The 19650-nt window shown below is 44.1% G+C and overlaps 1 protein-coding gene across 1 annotated transcript in view; it reads right to left on the bottom strand.

Moving 5' to 3' along the window:
• Positions 1–1469: 1469 nt before the first annotated feature.
• Positions 1470–19650, bottom strand: part of kcnq3 (potassium voltage-gated channel, KQT-like subfamily, member 3) — an 81148-nt gene continuing 62967 nt past the window's right edge. Inside the window, exons 4-16 of the mRNA XM_061920710.1 lie at positions 18422–18548; positions 18182–18354; positions 17888–18061; positions 15865–15975; positions 15704–15799; positions 15524–15622; positions 15426–15448; positions 13102–13316; positions 6334–6439; positions 6118–6249; positions 4894–4989; positions 4741–4825; positions 1470–4672 (exon numbers count right to left, since the gene is read on the bottom strand). Coding sequence (XP_061776694.1) covers positions 4007–4672; positions 4741–4825; positions 4894–4989; positions 6118–6249; positions 6334–6439; positions 13102–13316; positions 15426–15448; positions 15524–15622; positions 15704–15799; positions 15865–15975; positions 17888–18061; positions 18182–18354; positions 18422–18548 — 2103 coding nt within the window. The 3' untranslated portion in view covers positions 1470–4006. The remainder of the gene's footprint in view (positions 4673–4740; positions 4826–4893; positions 4990–6117; positions 6250–6333; positions 6440–13101; positions 13317–15425; positions 15449–15523; positions 15623–15703; positions 15800–15864; positions 15976–17887; positions 18062–18181; positions 18355–18421; positions 18549–19650) is intronic.

Here is a 19650-nt window from a genome sequence, read left to right as displayed (position 1 = left end):
GTATATATATATATATATATATATATATATATATACAGTATATATGTGTGTATATATATATATATGTATATATATATATATGTATGTACATGTATATATACGTATGTATATGTATATATATGCATATGTATGTATATGTATGTATGTATATATACATATATATACATATATCTGTATATGTATATATACATGTGTATATATGTATGTATACATGTCTAGATGTATGTATATATATATATACATATAAATATATATACATATATAAATATACAAAGGTATACATATATATATACACATATATGTATATATATTTATGTATATATATACATATATGTATATATATTTATGTATTTCCATAACGTGTTCGCTGACATTCATCTAGCGGCAGACGTGGATTGGAGCGAGAATTGCTCAGAATCTGTCTCTCGTAATGCTCACCTGCAAAAACAAAACCCAGTGAAGTCGGCATGTTGTGTAAATGGTAAATAAAAACAGAATACAATGAATTGCAAATCGTTTTCAACTTATATTCATTTGAATGGACTGCAAAGACAACATGTTTGATGTTCGAACTGAGAAACTTAATTTATATTTGCAAATAATCATTAACTTAGAATTTAATGGCAGCAACAGATTGCAAAAAAGAAACATTTTCCACTCTGTATCAGTCCAGCGAAGCTGGTGGCATTTCTGGGTGTTGTTGATAAATGGCCTTCGCTTCGAGTTTTAACTTGCAAAGTGACAAACTGTAGTTACTGACAGTGGTTTTCTGAAGTGTTCCTGAGCCCATGTGGTGATATCCTTTACACACTGATGTCGCTTTTTGATGCAGTACCGCCTGAGGGATCACAGGTCATGGGCATTCAATGTTGGTTTTCACAGTTGCTGCTAACGTGAAGTGATTTCTCCAGATTCTCTAAACCTTTTGATGATATTACAGACCATAGATGGTAAAATCCCTAAATTCCTTGCAATAGCTTGTTGAAAAATGTTGTTCTTAAACAATTTGCTGACACATTTGTTCACAAAGTGGTGACCCTCACCCCATCCTTGTTTGTGAATGACTGAGCATTTCATGGAAACTGCTTTTAACCCAATCATGGCACCCACCTGTTCCCAATTAGCCTGTTCACCTGTGGGATGTTCAAAAAAGTCTTTGCAGTCTATTCAGTTGAATATAGGTTGAAAAGGATTTGCCAATCATTGTATTCTGTTTTTATTTACTCTTTACACAACGTGACACCTTCACTGGTTTTGGGTTTTGTACATGAAAAGGTATTCATTTTAATTCAACAGGAAGTAGTGCTAACATGGTAGGCGGTGTTAATCAGTACATGTATTCAGATACCGTGCTTGCAATGACATTGGAGTGGTTCAAAAACACGACATTATTTTATCATTATCGCACGCTTTGTGTTCAAGCGTTCCAACATATTGCTCGTATGTCCGCCTTGTGATGAAATGCAGCCTTGAAATTTTTACATGTCGCAATGTTGCAATTTCTTCTTGTAAAATGTTGGAGCGTTTCCGCCGCCATGGGCGCCATGTTGCTGTCTGACGTCACTGCCGCCCGCACGAATTGTTTTTAAAAAAAAAATGGAAAGCGAACTCTACTTTAAAACACTTTCCACCTCTAACAACCAAAAAGCTGTGAAAAGGATGATGCTGTGTTACAAATTGTAATTATTTACGGAACTTGTGTGAGCCTATGGCTTTACACTTTGTTACATATATATATATATATATATATATATTGCATTCTATTTTAGTTACTGTATTGAGTTTACAACCCCCTGCCGCTGTTTTGGTACTTGTTTTGATTATTATTATTATTTCTTAATTGTTTGTAAATGTTGCATATTATAAATAAAGGTTTAATAAACTAAAATAAAAAAATAAAAAATGGGAAGTGGTATGAAGGAATTGATAGACTAGGTTCTGGCTCTGAACAAGAAAACTTTCTCCATTGCCATCCATAATTGCAAGCATTGGTTTGAATCGAGAATCAATTTTAGTGTGTGAATGTGAGTGTGAATGTTGTCTGTCTATCTGTGTTGGCCCTGTGATGAGGTGGCGACTGGTCCAGGGTGTACCCTGTCTTCCGCCCGAATGCAGCTGAGATAGACTCCAGCACCTCCCGCGACCCCAAAAGGGACAAGCGGTAGAAAATGGATGGATGGATGGTTCCTATGTCGTCGTTTACATAGTTTCTAGTAACCTGTTCTGAAAGGGTTGTGGTATGATTTATAATATAACAAAAAAATCATGGCTTGCCAGCAGGGATACTAATTAAGACGTTTCCAGGTTCCGATTCTGCTTAACAATTCGATTCTTTATCGATTCTTACTTGTATAAAAAAAAAAAAAAGAGAACAATAAGGTGAATTACCATCAATTTGGTGTAGTTTAGTGATAAGATGATCTTATAAAGCGTTGGAAAATGAATGGATGGAATTCTGAATCGAATTGTTACCCCGAGAATCAAAATAGATTTGAATTGTGAGTCTCTAACACTGCGCTGGTTCACCTTGAGGGGGCGTCAGTGAGCTAGCAGGGGCTTGTCGCTGCCATCTGCCGATAAGAAAATAAGGCAACTTCCTAGAAAAACAAAAGTGCATTGACATCATATACAAATGAAGTTAAGACCACCAATGGTTTTTAGTTTTATACCATAATTATTTCAGTTAAGAATAAAAAATGAAAAAAAATTCCAAACATAATTTCCTTCCTTTTTATCTTGCTATCTTCTTACTGAACAAGCTGTATTGGAACACAATAAGTCAGTGCCTCAGCAAGCATGAACCTGACCACACGTCACTGTCAACATTTTGGTTCCGAAGGTCCACTTGAATGTGAAAAGCAAGTCAGGCGTGATGACGACGATGAAGACGGACGGACGCGATGAAGTCAGTAGCGCGTTAGCTTGCAGCATGCTAACAAACAAAACACTCCCCTTGGGATCCCTTCATGGAAAAAGTGCAGGTGTTCCGCAGGGCTCGCCTTTAGAGCCTCTGCCATTGTAAATACTGGATTACACGTTAAATAGGACCTCACTATACGCGTCCATACATGTCGTCGTGACAACGCAAAGTGACTCTAGAAAACGGAAGTTCTACTTTGTACTAGAAATGTTTTTTTTTTTTTTTTTAAAAAGGAGTAAACATGATGCATGCTGGGAGCGAGCTTACTTGCTCTCTCTGTCAATTAGCGGTCTCTTCATTAGGGACGCCAGCTGTTGATTCTAATCATTGTAAAACGGTTTAACCGGTGTGCCTAATCAAGTGGCCAGTGTCAATCAGTGAAAGCCTGAGGTGTCATGTGACCCACACATGACCACAAGAAGTGTGCTAATCTAAAGTATTGATGCATTTCTACTTTATTAAGCTGCTAAAAAGATGATTATCGTTATTAGTATGAAGGCTACCGAGTGAGGGCCCGCCTCTCACGTCCTGTCTTGGGAAAGGTGAACGGTCATTTTGTGTTAGGAGTAGAATTTGTTGTACAAACGTCGTCTTAGAAAATAAGTTTTGTTACAAAATCTTGACAAAATCTCGCCATTGTTTGATTGACGGGTTAACAGGCCGCTGCTACAAACGTAGATGGCTTGTCGTCACGGCGACGCTCCGCCAGGACCAATCGGAGGTGTCGGGTCGTTAAGGACAACCAAAAAATATTTTTGGCACGTCGATGATGTTGTGATGCTTTCAATCATCCCGCACTCTGACAATGAAGCACCGCCCACTTTTCCGAAAGACACACGCATCAGTGAGTTGTGGTTGGCCAGTAGATGGCGTCATGCGCTTCATGCAAAAGAAAGGTGGATGTAGAAAACGATGTAGCAGGGGCGGCGGCTACGCTAGTCATGCGTCACATGCACTTGGCGGCCACGCCGTCTTAGCACACGGCCGTGTTGACATCACTGACAACCTTCTCTGAGTGCTTCAAGTGTGGAGGCGTGGCTTGGAGGCGTGACTTGGATTAAAGGTCAAGTTGAGACGGGGGCCGGCTCAGGGCGGCGTGCTCCACACGGCGTCGCCGAGCCCCTCCCCCGTGGCAGAGAGCGGTAACGGACCCCCGCTGGGCGTGAAGGGGTCCGTGTCTGAGTCCGTCTCACCCTCCGCTAGGTAGGCGGGTCTGGGTCGGGTCCGGCCGCCCTCCTCCGTGGCCGCCCTGGCTGTCACGGAGCCCCCCGCCCCCGCCCCCTCCACGTCCTCGCCCCCCCGCTCGCCAGAGATGCTGAAGCCGCTTGGCGAGCGCTCGAGCTCCTCGTGATTCACCGACAACATCGACAGCGGCGAGTCGCCCCCGGCCCCCCTCATGGTCCTGCCCGGCATGTTCTGCAACGAGCTGATGGGCAAGACGGTGGGACGCTCGGCGTAAGTGGGCACAGAGGGCGGCGGTGGACGCGCTTGGATGTGAGAGGTGCGGCCTGACCGCGCCCCCTCCTCGCCTCCTCTCCCGTAGTAGGAGCCCACCTTGCCAAGCGGCCCCTGGTAGGACATGTGAGGGAAGGCCTCAGCGTAGTTGAGGAAGACCCCGCGAATGTCCCCGGCCCCTGTGGGCGGGGCTTCCAGGGTCATGTGGGCGGCGCCGGCAGAGTCCACCTGTAGGTGCTCACTGTGCTGGATGTGCATGTCCACCAGGAAGTCCAACTTCTTCTCCATGTCTTCAACCTGTCTCACACACACACACACATGTACACACATGCTGTGTGTGGGTAAGGTGAAAGGTATGACCTCACCTGTCTCTCCACCCTGACGAATCTCCCCATCATGCTCTGGTCCTCAGCGTCAGCCATGGACACATTCTTAGAGAAGTAGGCAACACTGCAACACACACACCAGTGACCTTTCACATAGTTCTTGCTGTAGAGGTAATGGTCAGAGGTCACTACCTGGGGGACTGGTTGAGGGGGTTATTAAAGGGCGGTTTAGAAGGTTTCTTCTGTTTGGGGGTCAGGAGAGGTCCAGGGGCCAGAATCACGTCAATCCTGCAGAGAAGAAATGAGCCATGGGGTTAAAGGTCTACTGAAACCCACTACTACGGACCACACAGTCTGATAGTTTATATATCAATGATGAAATATTAACATTGCAACACATGCCAATACAGCCTTTTTAGTTTACTATATTGCAATTTTAAATTTCCCGGGAGTTTCTTCTTGAAAACGTCGCGTAATTATGTACGTACGCGTGACGTCTCAGGCTGTTATGTAATATGAGCGCTGCACACACACACAGCTAAAAGTCGTCTGCTTTAACGGCATAATTACACAGTTTTTTGGACATCTTTGCTGCTGAATCTTTTGCAATTTGTTCAATTAATATTGGAGAAGTCAAAGTAGAAAGATGGACTTGGTAAGCTTTAGCCTTTAGCCACACAAACACACTGTGATTCCTTGTTTAAAATTCCCAGAGGTGAAACTTTACTATGGATCAGAGCGCGGTCAAGCGAACATGAATCCCGACCGAATGTCAACCAGCAGGTTTTGGTGAGAAATTTTTGGTAAAAAGTCGCTTCTTACCGGAGATCAGCTGAGCTTACCGTCGACTTCCCTGAGACACTGGCGTCAAGAAACCCGTCGACACACACCTCCAACTATCAGGTACTGTTAAACTCACTAAAACACTAGCAACACAATAGAAAGATAAGGGATTTCCCAGAATTATCCTAGTAAATGTGTCTAAAAACATCTTAATCTGTCCCAATGTAATCGCGTTTTTTTTTTTTTTTTGTCCTAGTCCTTCGCTATCAATATCCCCAAACACGAATCTTTCATCCTCGCTCAAATTAATGGGGAAATTGTCGTTTTCTCGGTCCGAATAGCTGTTTTTGTCGGAGGCTCCCATTAAAAACAATGTGAATATGTGAGGAGCTCCCACACGTGTGACGTCATCGTCTGCGACTTCCGGTAGAGGCAGGGCTTTTCTGTTAGCGACCGAAAGTTGCGAACTTTATCGTCAATGTTCTCTACTAAATCCTTTCAGCAAAAATATGGCAATATCGCGCAATGATCAAGTATGACACATAGAAGGGACCTGCTATCCCAGTTTAATTAAGAAAATCTCATTTCAGTAGGCCTTTAAAGAGCAACAAGCTTCTAGAAGCTTTGACTCACCTGGTCTGCAGGTACTTGATCCTGCACAGCATGTCCAGGTGACCTGCAGAGTACTGCTCGATCACATCCTTCACATCGTACGGCCTCAACGTCTCCTTGAAACGCTTCTTGTTCAACAAGAACTGCATGATCCTGACACACACACACACACACACACACACACACACACGTTGCGTCTCGTTACAACTTCGCGGTGGAAGTGTTAGAGCATCCCACCTCACGGCCCTGATGACCATCTTGAGTGTGGGAATCATCTCCTCCAGCAAGATGTCGGCCGGGAAGCCTCGTTCCTCTGGGACAGGTTCCGGGAGCGCTGCTGCATCTGCCGGAGGACATTGTTCTGTCATCTCCTTCGAACGTACACTATATTGCCAAAAGTATTTGGCCACCCATCCAAATGATCAGAATCAGGTGTCCTAATTAGAAATGTCCAATAATGGCTTTTTTGCCGATATCTGACATTCCGATATGCCTAATTTTGTTGTGATGGATGCATTAAACAATGTAACAAAATAAATCAACTCAAGTTATGGAGAAAAATGCCAACATGGCACTGCCATATTTATTATTGAAGTCACAAAGTGCATTATTTTTTTTTAACATGCCTCAAAACAGCAGCTTGAAATTTGGGACATGCTCTCTGAGAGAGCATGAGGAGGTTCAGGTGTGTGTGTGTGGGGGGGGGGGGGGGTGGTTGTGGTAGGGGGAGGGTTAGTGTCCCGCAAGAGTTAGTGCTGCAAGGGGTTCTGGGTATTTGTTCTGTTGCGTTACGGTGCAGATGTTCTCCCGAAATGTGTTTGTCATTCTTGTTTGGTGTGGGTACACAGTGTGGCGCATATTTGTAACAGTGTTAAAGTTGTTTATACGGCCACCCTCAGTGTGACCTGTATGGCTGTTGACCAAGTATGCTTTGCATTTACTTGTGTGTGTGTGTGAAAAGCCGTAGATATTATGTGATTGGGCCGACACGCAAAGGCAGTGCCTATAAGGTTTATTGGCGCTCTGTACTTCTCCCTATGAGGGTTGTACACAGCTGCGTTTTAAAAAGTCAGAAATTTTACTTTTTGAAACAGATACCGATAATTTCCGATATTACATTTTAAACCATTTATCGGCCGATAATATCGGACTGCCGATATTATCGGACATCTCTAGTCCTAATCATTTGGCCCGGCCACTGGTGTATAAAATCAAGCACTTAGACATGGAGACCGTTTCTACAAACATTTGTGAAAGAATGGGCCGCTCTCAGTGATTTCCAGCATTGAAACTGTCATAGGATGCCCACCTGTGCAACAAATCCACTCGGGAAATTTCCTCGTTTCTAAATATTCCAAAGTCAACTGTCGGCTTTATTATAAGAAAATGGAAGCGTTTGGGAACAACAGCAATTCAGCCACGAACTGGTAGGTCACGTAAACTGACAGAGAGGGGTCAGAGGAGGCTGAAGAAAATAGTGCAAAGAGACTTTCTAAACAGTCAGTTGCTACAGAGCTCCAAACTTCATGTAACCTTCCAATTAGCCCACGTACAGTATGCAGAAAGCTTAATGGAATGGGTTTCCATGGCTGCGCAGCTGCATCTTAGCCATACATATCACCAAGTCCAATGCAAAGCGTCGGATGCAGTGGTGTAAAGCACGTCGCCACTGGATTCTAAAACAGTGGAGACGCGTTCTAGATCAGGGGTCTCAAACTCAATTTACTTGGGGGCCAATGGATGCAGAAACTGGGTGAGGCTGGGCCGCAAAAAAAGATTTCTTAAATAAATCTAACATGAACTTTTTAATGAATTCCCGCCCTAGCAACATGCTTGCCAACTCTCGTGATCTTTCCCAGAAACACCCAAATATCAGTGCCCATCCCGACAATCTCTCTGGGCAATCATTCTCCCGGTTTTCACCCCGGACAACAATATAATCATTCTCCCGGTTTTGACCCGGACAACAATATTAAGGGCGTGCCTTGATGGCACTGTCTTTAACGTCCTCTATAACCTGCCGTCTCTTCCGCTTTTTCCACCATACAAACAGTGTGCCGGCCCAGTCACACATTGTATGAGGCTTCTGTATATTGTAGCCCAGAAGAGTTAGGGCTGCATGGGATTCTGGGTATTTGTTCTGTTGTGTTGCGGTGCGGATGTTCTCCCAAAATGTGTTTGTCATCCTTGTTTGGTGTGGGTTCATAGTGTTGCGCATATTTTTAACAGTGTTAAAGTTGTTTGTACAGCCACCCTCAGTGTGACCTGTATGGCTGTTGATCAACTATGTCTTGCAGTCACCTACTGCATCTACAGAAGCCAAATACAACATGTAACTGGGCTGGCACGTTGTTTGTACAGGTTATAGAGGACGCTAAAGACAGTACCTCCATGGTGCTCCTTTAATAATGGTATTTGAGTGAAATTCGGGAGAATGATTACCCCTGGAGGGGAACTGAAGATTGAGAGTCTCCCGGAAAATTCGAGGGTATGCAAGTATGACGCTGTAAAGCGCCATTCATATAAAACTTGCGGGCCGCACCAACATAAAATTTTCATATTAAGGTGCGGGCCGCAAAATAATGTCTCGCGGGCCGCGTGTTTGAGACCACTGTTCTAGATGCTCCAGGATACCAAAACATTTTGGACAGTTCCAAGCTCCCAACATTGTGGAAACAGTTTGGAGCTGGCCCCTTCCTCTTCCAACATGACTATGCACCAAAGCAAGGTCCATAAAGACATGGATGACAGAGTCTGGTGTGGATGAACTTGACTGGCCTGCACAGAGTCCTGCCCTGAACCCGATAGAACACCTTTGGGATGAATTTGAACGGAGACTGAGAGCCAGGCCTTCCCGACCAACATCAGTGCGTGACCTCACCAACACGCTTTTGGACGAATGGTCGAAAATTCCAATAAACACACTCCGCAACCTTGTGGACAGCCTTCCCAGAAGAGTTGAAGCTGTAATAGCTGAAAAAGGTGGACCGACATCATATTGAACCCTATGGGTTAGGAGTGGGATGGCACTTCAAGTTCATATGTGAGTCAAGGCAGGTGGCCAAACACTTTTGGCAATATAGTGTATCATTAGAACCTTTAATTAAACAGGAACTAAGCAGGCACAAGACAAGGTTGATTATACATACGTGTCCTTTAAAACAACATTGCAAAATAGTTGCATTTGTAAATTGAGACACTGTATAAGCATTTAGGTCCCATCTTAAAACTAATTTGCATACTCAAGCCTTTAAATCAAGGGTGCCCGATACGTTGACCGCGTGTTACCGGTTGATGGCGGAAGGTGTGTCGGTCAGGCATTAAAAAAATACACCTAAAAATTAGCGATCATCAATCTTCACTTTCGTCACCGACAGGAAGGCGAGCAACGCTTTTTATTTAAACAGACTCTTGCGTTGTCCCTGCCATCAAAACTCTAAAGACTGACAGCACAGTTCCTGTCTTCACAATAAAAGCGCTGCTTCATCCTGCCTGCGCTAACAAAATAAGACTCTCAGAAAACTGGCGTGCACAAGCTAGCAAGCCATGGAGTTTGCCGTCAATGTATAAAAAGGAGTAAGGAAGCTGGACAAATAAGATGCCAAAAAACAACCACATTCATGTGGTATTGGACAGAAAGGAGGACTTTATTTCTCTTTTTAAAAATGTGGACGTTTTCATCACTACTGTATGGGGATGATACTCGAAACCGGTTTTCCCGGTTGTTCAATCCAATCAACTTTATTTATATAGCACATTTAAACAACAATAATGTTTCCAAAGTGCTGCACAGCCATGTTAAAAACAATGTTATGCTCCACCAATGACTGAATAAAACAAAAAATAAATACAAATAAAACCAATATAAAAACAAATATGATTAAAAACTATTTTAAAGGGTAAAAGCAATTAGAACAGTAAAATAAAAATCAAAGTGTGTAAAAAACACAGAGGACAACAGAGGACAGAGGACCACACAACTCACGTAGCGTTAAAAGCCAAAGAATAAAAGTGGGTCTTAAGACGAGACTTAAAACACTCCACTGTGGAAGCAGTTTGAACATGGAGCGGCAGAGTGTTCCAGAGCTTAGGGCCGACCACAGAGAAGGCCCTGTCTCCCCTGGTCTTGGGCACCACGAGCTGGAGCTGGCTCTCAGACCTCAGAGCGCGCGCAGGAATGTAAATTTGGATAAGGTCCGAGATATATTGAGGTGCCAGTCCATGTAAAGATTTAAAAACAAACAGCAATGTTTTAAAATCAATTCTAAAATGAACAGGGAGCCAGTGCAAACTCTGAAGAATTGGGGTTATATGCTGGCGTTTCCTGGCCCCTGTTAAAAGTCGTGCTGCCGCGTTCTGGACTAACTGCAACCGGGAGAGAGCTTTTTGGCTAATGCCAGCATAAAGTGCATTGCAGTAGTCCAGGCGACTTGAAATAAAAGCATGCACGACTTGTTCAAAAAGGTTAAAAGATAAAAACGGTTTAACCTTTACTAAAAGGCGAAGGTGATAAAAACACGATTTTAAAACGCCATTGACTTGTTTATCTAGTTTAAAATCGCTGTCTATAGTGACGCAAAGGCTGGTGACTTTGGGACGCACATAATTTTGCAATGGTCCCAAGTCAGTGAGGGCCGGACCAAAAACTAAAATTTCCGTTTTTCCCTCATTCGTTATTAAAAAATTCTGGGCTAACCAAGCCTTGACGTCGCATAGACAGTTAAGAAGGGGTGTAAGGGGGCCGTGGCTTTTTGAAATCGGCATATAAATTTGGCAGTCATCTGCATAAAAGTGATAAAACACTCCATGTTTCTTAAAAATATCTCCAAGAGGGAGGAGATAAAGAGCGAACAGGATGGGGCCTAAAATAGATCCTTGGGGGACACCACAAGTTGTTCGATAAGAAAAGAACCGAGTCCTCGGACTCGAATCCCCTTTTTGAAAACCGGTACCCGTTATCGAGACCACTATAGTAAAGACAAAGAGTTGGTCCTTTATTCGAGTCACTAGGAACGAATCCCATTCCGACAAGAAATGCCCCGTTTGACATCACAAGAAATGACGTCACGTAGCTCAGTCATTAGGCGCAGATAGGAAAAGCAGCAAAAATGGACCGGAAAAAGCGCTCTAAGGCATGGCTTCATTTCACAAAGAAAAAAACAAAGAAGCAGGCTGCGCATAACCTGAAAGTTTGAGAACCGTGTCGTGTCTTCGACACGTGGAGAAACAGCGGCAGAGATGACGAAGAACGCCCCTCTTCTGCCAGTTGCCCAAGTCCCAGCTACAGTGGCGGTGACGCCGGTGAGTAACTAACGTTAACTGTTGCCGGTTAATTTCCACATCTGCTCACTTGTAGTCACGTTACCTCTTATGTCAACCAGGACAGCAGTAATGTTAGCTAGTCTAACATTACCTAAGCATAGTCAGTGGCTAACGATAACGTTAACGTGAGCCTTTTTGTAAGTGTCTGATAACGTTATCTTGTAATCTACACTACGACAGAGTTTGCAAGTCTGTCTAATAAACTATTGCTTTCTTTATTTCTTTAGTTTATTTGGAACATGAACACACTTACAGTATAATACATCACAGTTACATATCATGAACAATATTTATTTATTTTATTTTATTTTTTTAGGAGGGTAACAGTCAATATTTATTTATTTATTAGATTACATCTTTTTCTTATATAATAAAAGTGAGCTTTTGTTAAACCAAATACGGTGTGTTTTTTTTTCCATGTACAACAACCTGTCTGGACTCGATAAGAGAATCGATAAGGAATCGGTTCGAGAAGAGGATTCGATAATAGGCTCGAACTCGATAATTCCTTATCAAACATCATCCCTACTACTGTATGATTCCAATCAATACAAGTCATCAGAATCAGGTAATACACCAACTGATATTCTTGTCTTCATGACAGAAAGGAATCTATATGCATTAAACATGTTTGTATTATCATTAAACACCTTTGACGTGTTAACAAAAACATCTCTATTATAAATAAATGAATATAAATTATATATATAAAGGGCTTCACGGTGGAACAGGGGTTTGTGCATCTGCCTCACAATACAAAGGTCCTGAGTAGTCCCGAGTTCAATCCCTGGCTCGGGATCTTTCTGTGTGGAGTTTGCATGTTCTCCCCGTGACTGCGTGGGTTCCCTCCGGGTACTCCGGCTTCCTCCCACCTCCAAAGACATGCACCTGGGGATAGGTTGATTGGCAACACTAAATTGGCCCTAGTAGAGATGCGTGGTTTGCGGTCTCATCCGCGGAGTCCGCGGATAAACCACGGGTCGGGCGGGTGACATGACGAAAAAATAGATTTTAATTAGATTCGGGCGGGTGGCGGTTGAACCATCCGGAAATATTTGATATACATGGTTCTGGGATCGGTATCCTTTGCCATTCAAAGTGCCATTTAAGACCCGTGTCATAGCTATATTTGCATCCAGCCTTTCCCTCCACCCACATTTAATGCCAAACAAACTCATACCAATCCTTGGTTAGAAGGCGATCGCCAAATTCGTCCTCGCTTCCTCCCGTGCCGCTGTCTGTCGTGATATGGCTCAATAGCTTCAGTTTTTTCTTCAATTTAGTTTTGGCTACCTGCCTCCACACTCCAACCATCCGTTTCAATACATGCGTAATCTGTTGATTCGCTTACGGCGCTGAAATCCGAGTCTGAATCCGAGCTAATATCGCTATACCTTTCTGTGCTATCCACCATGTTTGTTTCTGTGTGGTCACTGTGACGTCACAGGATAATGGACGGGTGGATATAACGACGGTTAAAATCAGGCACTTTGAAGCCGTTTTTCGGAATATTGCGTGATGAGTAAAATTTTGAGAAAAACTTTGAAAAATAAAATAAGCCACTGGGAGCTAATTTTTTGTGGTTTTAACCCTTCAGAAATTGTGATAATGTTCCCGTTCAATGTCTTGTGCCTGCTGGGAAGTAAAAGCACCAGCTGGCTGTTACCGTGGCGATGCTCCTACCTTCAGAGCTCTGTCGCAGCGTGGTCGTCTTCATGCGGAAGGCGGTGCGGAAACGTTCGCGGTTGCTGAAGCCGGCTGGTTTGGGTTCCTTGGAAGGACTGTCCTCCACGGACTCCGTGTTGGCCGCCAGCTTCCTGCTCGCCGCCACCGCCACGGCGGCCATTGTCGGCCGGGCGTTGGGAAGGCGAACGCGCTCCAGCAGCGTCATTTTCTGGCTGAAAGGAGCAAAGGGGAAGAACTATTAAATACCTTGAGAAGACTAACTTTGTGGTCTTTTTTTTTGAAAATGCCACAAAAGATGTTCTGTTCACGTTAATGTTAGCACTTTGGCACACTTGATTGAGAGACATTGACGTGTCTTCTAAAGACCTACATTAAGGATAAATATGTATTGTTATAAAAATATATATTGCAGCTTCCTAGAACGATATATATTACATTATAATATTTGGTATAAAAATGCTAATTGAAGTATTTCAAAATGGGTTGAAGTGCTGCTAATTTGGCAGATGACCAATGCAGTAACATATTGTAATTTCCTGTTGCATTATTTTGTCAAAACACTTTTTAATCTACCTGATAATTAACGGTTAATATTTCCTTACTTTCTGTTATATCATGTTTATATCTACACTTCTGTGAAAAGGTAATAATCACTTATTCTTCTGTTGTTTGGTACTTTATGTCAGTGGTCCACAACCACCAGTACCGTTTCTAAAACTTGTAGCTCATCTTCATTATATTCAGGCTCAAAAATATACCGTCCTGGAATTATTTGTCTCAGTCTTTGCTGTCATGAAGTCTGCCATGATTAGTAGTGTTGTTGTGATGCATCTGTGAAATTAATATGCTGCTATATGCTTAAAATGAGCAAAATTAATGTAGGTGTTACTACATTACAAATATGTTTAGTGTTTATATAAAATGAGGACGGAGGCCTTTAGATGTTTTTTTTTTTAGAGCGTGTTATAGGCAAAATCAAGCAAATCCCATTAGCTTCATTGTTACCTGACTTTCACTAGTCTTTATTTACAAGTTAGAATGCATCCAAAAAAAAACAACATATGTGTGCTTGTCTTACATAAGGATTGTGAATGATAAACAAAATTAAAATAAGAGGGCAGTTCTCCTTTAAAGCCCTCTTGTGTCCATGGACTTATGTCCTGAGTTTGTAAATAAACTGTCCAAAAGTCTTCCTCTGTGGCAGACATTACAAATTACAGTTTGCCAAAACAACCCATTTTTGGAGAGTTTCTTCCCTGGAGCTACCAATCTGATGAATGCTGTGAAACAACTCTGAATCTAATCTGTCGCTGTGAACGTATTACTTTTTGTTTTGCTCTATTCACCACTGCACTATTATTTATTAGCTTTGCACATATTAGTTATTTATGTTTTTTATATATATTTTTAGTCCATTGTTAGTATTTGTTTCTTACAATGAACAAGAGAGTCAAATTGTCTGTGTTGGCCCTGCGATGAGGTGGCGACTTGTCCAGGGTGTACACCGCCTTCCGCCCGATTGTATCTGAGATAGGCACAGGCACCCCTCGCGAATAAGCGGTAGGAAATGGATGGATGGAAGAGATTTAAATTCAAACATGAAGTACTTGGCCAATAAAGCTAATTTCGATTCTGATAACAAAATATTTTGTGATAATATAACATATCGATACAACCAATGTAGTATCGACCATAAACTACTGATACTATACTTTTTGGTATGAACAGCCTACCTTTGTTTTGCTTAGCAGGGACTAATTGTATCCTCCTACGTCGTGTAGTGTAGCATGTTTTGCTACTCCTCATCCTCCAGTGATAATAGTACATTTACTTTACTTTCTGCCTTGGAGGGAAGAATTGCTGACATTAGCAAGGACGCTGCATTGTGTTGTGGATGCCTTTGTTTGCGTCTTGCTGTCAAGTTTGCGGGACACAGCGAGAATGTGTCACAAATATGCGTTATCACGATACATGGATAGTATTAAATGCTCTATTGTTGACCAAATGTATATAATTGCTTTATCACGTATTGTCTCTATTGCGCATCCTGCGAGTCCAAAGACAACAAGGACTCAGCAGAGACGAGGACGGAAAAGAGTCCGAGATGAAACATGATTATCTCCTGCTTTGGTCTGTGGACAGGGAGAACCAGAACTTTTATTAGTTTTCACGATTTCTCTTCACGTCTTCCTATAAGTCCAGAATATTCTGCGGGTCTGATAGTTAGAAGATCCACTGAACTAGATGCTGGACCCTGTAAGATGTTCCTATTGGACACAACGTTCAACTAAACACTCTCAAGATATCATAAGGTGCTCTACCTGGCTATGACCTCCAGGTGCTCCTTCCTGCGTGACCAAAACACAAACCTGTCAATCAAACATGACAAGTGTCATGTGACGACATGTGCGCACGTGACTCGCCTGAAGCACGGAAGCGAAATAACGGTTTCATAAAACCTCCACGTGGCAATGAGGTCTTCCCTGATTGGATTGGTGGAGTAGTAGCGCCACGCCGACTGCAGCACAGACACACACAGCAGCATCGTCAACAACCGTCCAATCAGACTCAGGCAGCGAGCGGGTGGGCGGGGCCTCACTTGGATGAGTCCGGCAGCAGGATGTCTGCGTTTCTCAAAGTGCTTCTGTCTGTGCTGCTCCTGGACCTTCAGAGCCAGACCTGAACCCAGAATGCCCTGCAGAGAAAGACGTGGACATCAAGCACTGTTCATATTCTGAGGACGCCTGCTGGGACACGTACTGCAGGGAGCGCGAAGAACGACACGCCGATCAGAGCGAAGGTCCCGGCTAAAAGTCTACCCGCCCAAGTCTTTGGTGTCTTGTCCCCGTAGCCGATGGTGGTCAGTGTGATCTGCAAGAGACAAACAGTCCTGAGACACTTTGACTAATGTCCCGCGTTGTCCTACTGAGGTCTACATTGTCTTACTGAGTCCTACATTTTCTTACTGAGGTCTTCATTGTCCTACTGAGGTCTACATTGTCTTTCTAAGGTCTACACTGTCTTACTGAGACCTACATTGTCTTACTGAAGTCGACATTGTCTTACTGAGTCTTACATTGTCTTACTGAGTCCTACATTGTCTTAGTGAGTCCTACATTGTCCTACTGAGGTCTCCATAGTCCTACTGAGGTCTACATTGTCTTACTGAGGTCTACATTGACTTACTGAGACTTACATTGTCTTACTGAGTCCTACATTGTATTAGTGAGTCCTACATTGTCTTAGTGAGTCTTACATTGTCTGACTGAGGTCTACATTGTCCTACTGAGGTCTACATTGTCTTACTGATGTCTACATTGTCCTACGGATGTCTGCATTGTCCTACGGATGTCTGCATTGTCCTACTGAGGTCTACATTGTCTTAGTGAGTCCTACATTGTCTTACTAAGGTCTACATTGTCCTACTGAGGTCTCTATTGTCGTACTGAGGTATCCATTGTCCTACTGATGTCTACATTGTCCAACCGAGGTCCACATTGTCCTACTGAGGTCTACACTGACTTACTGAGACCTACATTGTCTTACTGAGTCCTACATTGTCTTACTGAGTCCTACATTGTCTTAGTGAGCCCCTACATTGTCTGACTGAGGTCTACATTGTCCTACTGAGGTTTACATTGTCCTACTGATGTCTACATTGTCTTACTGATGTCTACATTGTCCTACGGATGTCTACATTGTCCTACGGATGTCTGCATTGTCCTACGGATGTCTACATTGTCTTACTGAGGTCTACATTGTCTTAGTGAGTCCTACATTGTCTTACTAAGGTCTACATTGTCCTACTGAGGTCTCTATTGTCGTACTGAGGTATCCATTGTCCTACTGATCTCTACATTGTCCAACCGAAGTCTACATTGCCCTACTGAGGTCTACACTGTCTTACTGAGACCTACATTGTCTTACTGAGTCCTACATTGTCTTAGTGAGTCCTACATTGTCTTAGTGAGTCCTACATTGTCCTACTGAGGTCTACATTGTCCTACTGAGGCCTACATTGTCCTACTGAGTCCTACATTGTCTTACTGAGGTCTACATTGTCCTACTGATTTCTACATTGTCCAACCGAGGTCTACATTGTCCTACTGAGGTCTACACTATCTTACTGAGACCAACATTGTCTTACTGAGTCCTACAATGTCTTAGTGAGTCCTACATTGTCTTAGTGAGTCCTACATTGTCCTACTGAGGTCTACATTGTCTTACTGAGGTCTACATTGTCCTACTGATTTCTACATTGTCCTACTGAGGTCTACACTATCTTACTGAGACCAACATTGTCTTACTGAGTCCTACAATGTCTTAGTGAGTCCTACATTGTCTTAGTGAGTCCTACATTGTCCTACTGAGGTCTACATTGTCTTACTGAGTCCTACATTGTCTTACTGATGTCTACATTGTCCTACTGATGTCTACATTGTCCAACCGAGGTCTACATTGTCCTACTGAAGTCTACACTATCTTACTGAGACCTACATTGTCTTACTGAGTCCTACAATGTCTTAGTGAGTCCTACATTGTCTGACTGAGGTGTACATTGTCCTACTGAGGTCTACATTGTCCTACCGATGTCTACATTGTCTTGCTGAAGTCTACATTGTCCTACTGATGTCTACATTGTCTTACTGAGGTCTACATTGTCTTACTGAGGTCTACATTGTCCTACTGAGTCCTACATTGTACTCCTCAGTTTTTGTCCACATTGTTGAGCAGAGTCAATATATTTTGATGGAGACAAAGATGCCCACAGCCAGTGACGTACCAGCCCCCACCACAGGGCGTCAGCGTAGGTGTCAAAGTCCTGAGCGCTGGGCTGAGCCGTGGGGTCGTCTTGGTTGGACATGTCCACCGACACGTCGTCCTTCTCCACCAGGTAGACCAGGAAGGACGCCAGGATGAGTGACAGGAAGCCAATGTACCAGGCTGTGATCAGCTCCTACGAGTAAAAGAACACTTTCATTTGACTAAAACTAACCTGACACGTACACAAGACAGTCACCATGGCAACAATGTTACAGTGTTAAGCCCCGCCCAGCACCACCCCCTCCTGTCTTACTTTACTGTGAGCGTAGATGGCAGAGCCCAGCAGCTTCCATGTTCCTCCTCGGCGGTCCATACGTAGCATGCGCAAGATCTGCAGGAAGCGCAGGCTGCGCAGGGACGTGGCCAGCACGTTGCCTTGGTTACGCACCGCCACCACCGGCACCGACGCCATCAACACAAAGATGTCTGCCGGGAACAGTATCCCATCATAAACCCACCTCATCGGGACAAGACAGTTCGCCTTTGACCTCACCCAGCATGCACAGCGGCTTGCGGGCAAACTTTAGCCTCCCTCGCCATCCTTTGTAGCGACAGCAGCAGCCCGCCGCCCAGATGCGCAACGCAAACTCTGCCCCGAAGATGAAGATGGCAAAGGTTTCCTGGGAAACATCAAACATATCAACATGTGTGTGCGTGTGTGTGTGTGTGTGTGTGTGTGTGTGTGTGTGTGTGTGTGCGCGCACAGCGGTGCGAACAGGTGGGGGGGATAGATTTTGTTTTGTCTATGTGCCAGAATGCGTGCTAAAGTTCCCTTTAGATGGCACGATTTAAAGGGGAACATTATCACCAGACCCATGTAAGCGTCAATATATACCTTGATGTTGCAGAAAAAAGACCATATGTTTTTTTAACCGATTTCCGAACTCTAAAAGGGTGATCTGGTGGGCGTGGCCTGCGCGCCTGCGGGGAAGCGGGGTGTGGCAGGGCCGGCTTCGAGGTTGGCGACAGGTGAGTGGATGACAGCTGAAAGGGTTCATCTAATCACCTGTCGTTCTGTTAAAAGGCCGCAAGCGGGAGGCGGCGGGAGAGAGAGTTGGACAGACGACAATGTCGAAAGGCAGAGAGTGACATTGGGAAGTGAGACAATTGCTGTAATGCAGGAAATATTATTGAAGAAAATAAATATTGTCGAACTTGGAAGCTTGTCATATCAGTCCTTGGTGGTCCCGAGAACCCGGAAGCAGCAGACTTCCAAAATTTGGCGCCCAACTTAGCCGAACCACCGGAGACAGAGGAAGACGTCCCCTGGATGGGGCTAGCGGGTGCTCACAGAGGTGACAGCAAGCAGCCGCCAACAGTGCCAGATACTGCGGGTGTTGGTGGACAGGATGGGCGGCGCAAGGCCGGAGCCAGCGGCCGTCGTCATGCACCGCATGGGGGAAAGAGAAGATCCCCATTCTTTTTTTGGACATTTTTCCCGCCACTGCAAAAGCGTGTGCTTGGCCGGAGGAAGAGTGGGGCGTGCGGCTCTTGCCGCTCCTGACAGGGGAAGCGCAGCGGGCAGCGCTCAGCCTGCCAGCGGCAGCCAGGGTGCGCTTCACCGACCTGAGGAGGGCGGTGCTGGACCGGACGGAAGGCACCGCCGAACACTACCGACGTCGGTTCCGGTCCACGCGTCTGGGAAAGGAGGACCGGCCATTCACCTTTGGCCAGCGGCTACAAGAGGCAGCGACGCGCTGGCTGCAGCCAGGAGAGGAGGTG

Source organism: Nerophis ophidion, linkage group LG14, assembly GCF_033978795.1.
Source record: "Nerophis ophidion isolate RoL-2023_Sa linkage group LG14, RoL_Noph_v1.0, whole genome shotgun sequence".
Taxonomy (NCBI): Eukaryota; Metazoa; Chordata; class Actinopteri; order Syngnathiformes; family Syngnathidae; genus Nerophis; species Nerophis ophidion.
Note: the sequence above shows the minus strand (reverse complement) of the source record. Positions and strands in the feature narration are given on the sequence as shown.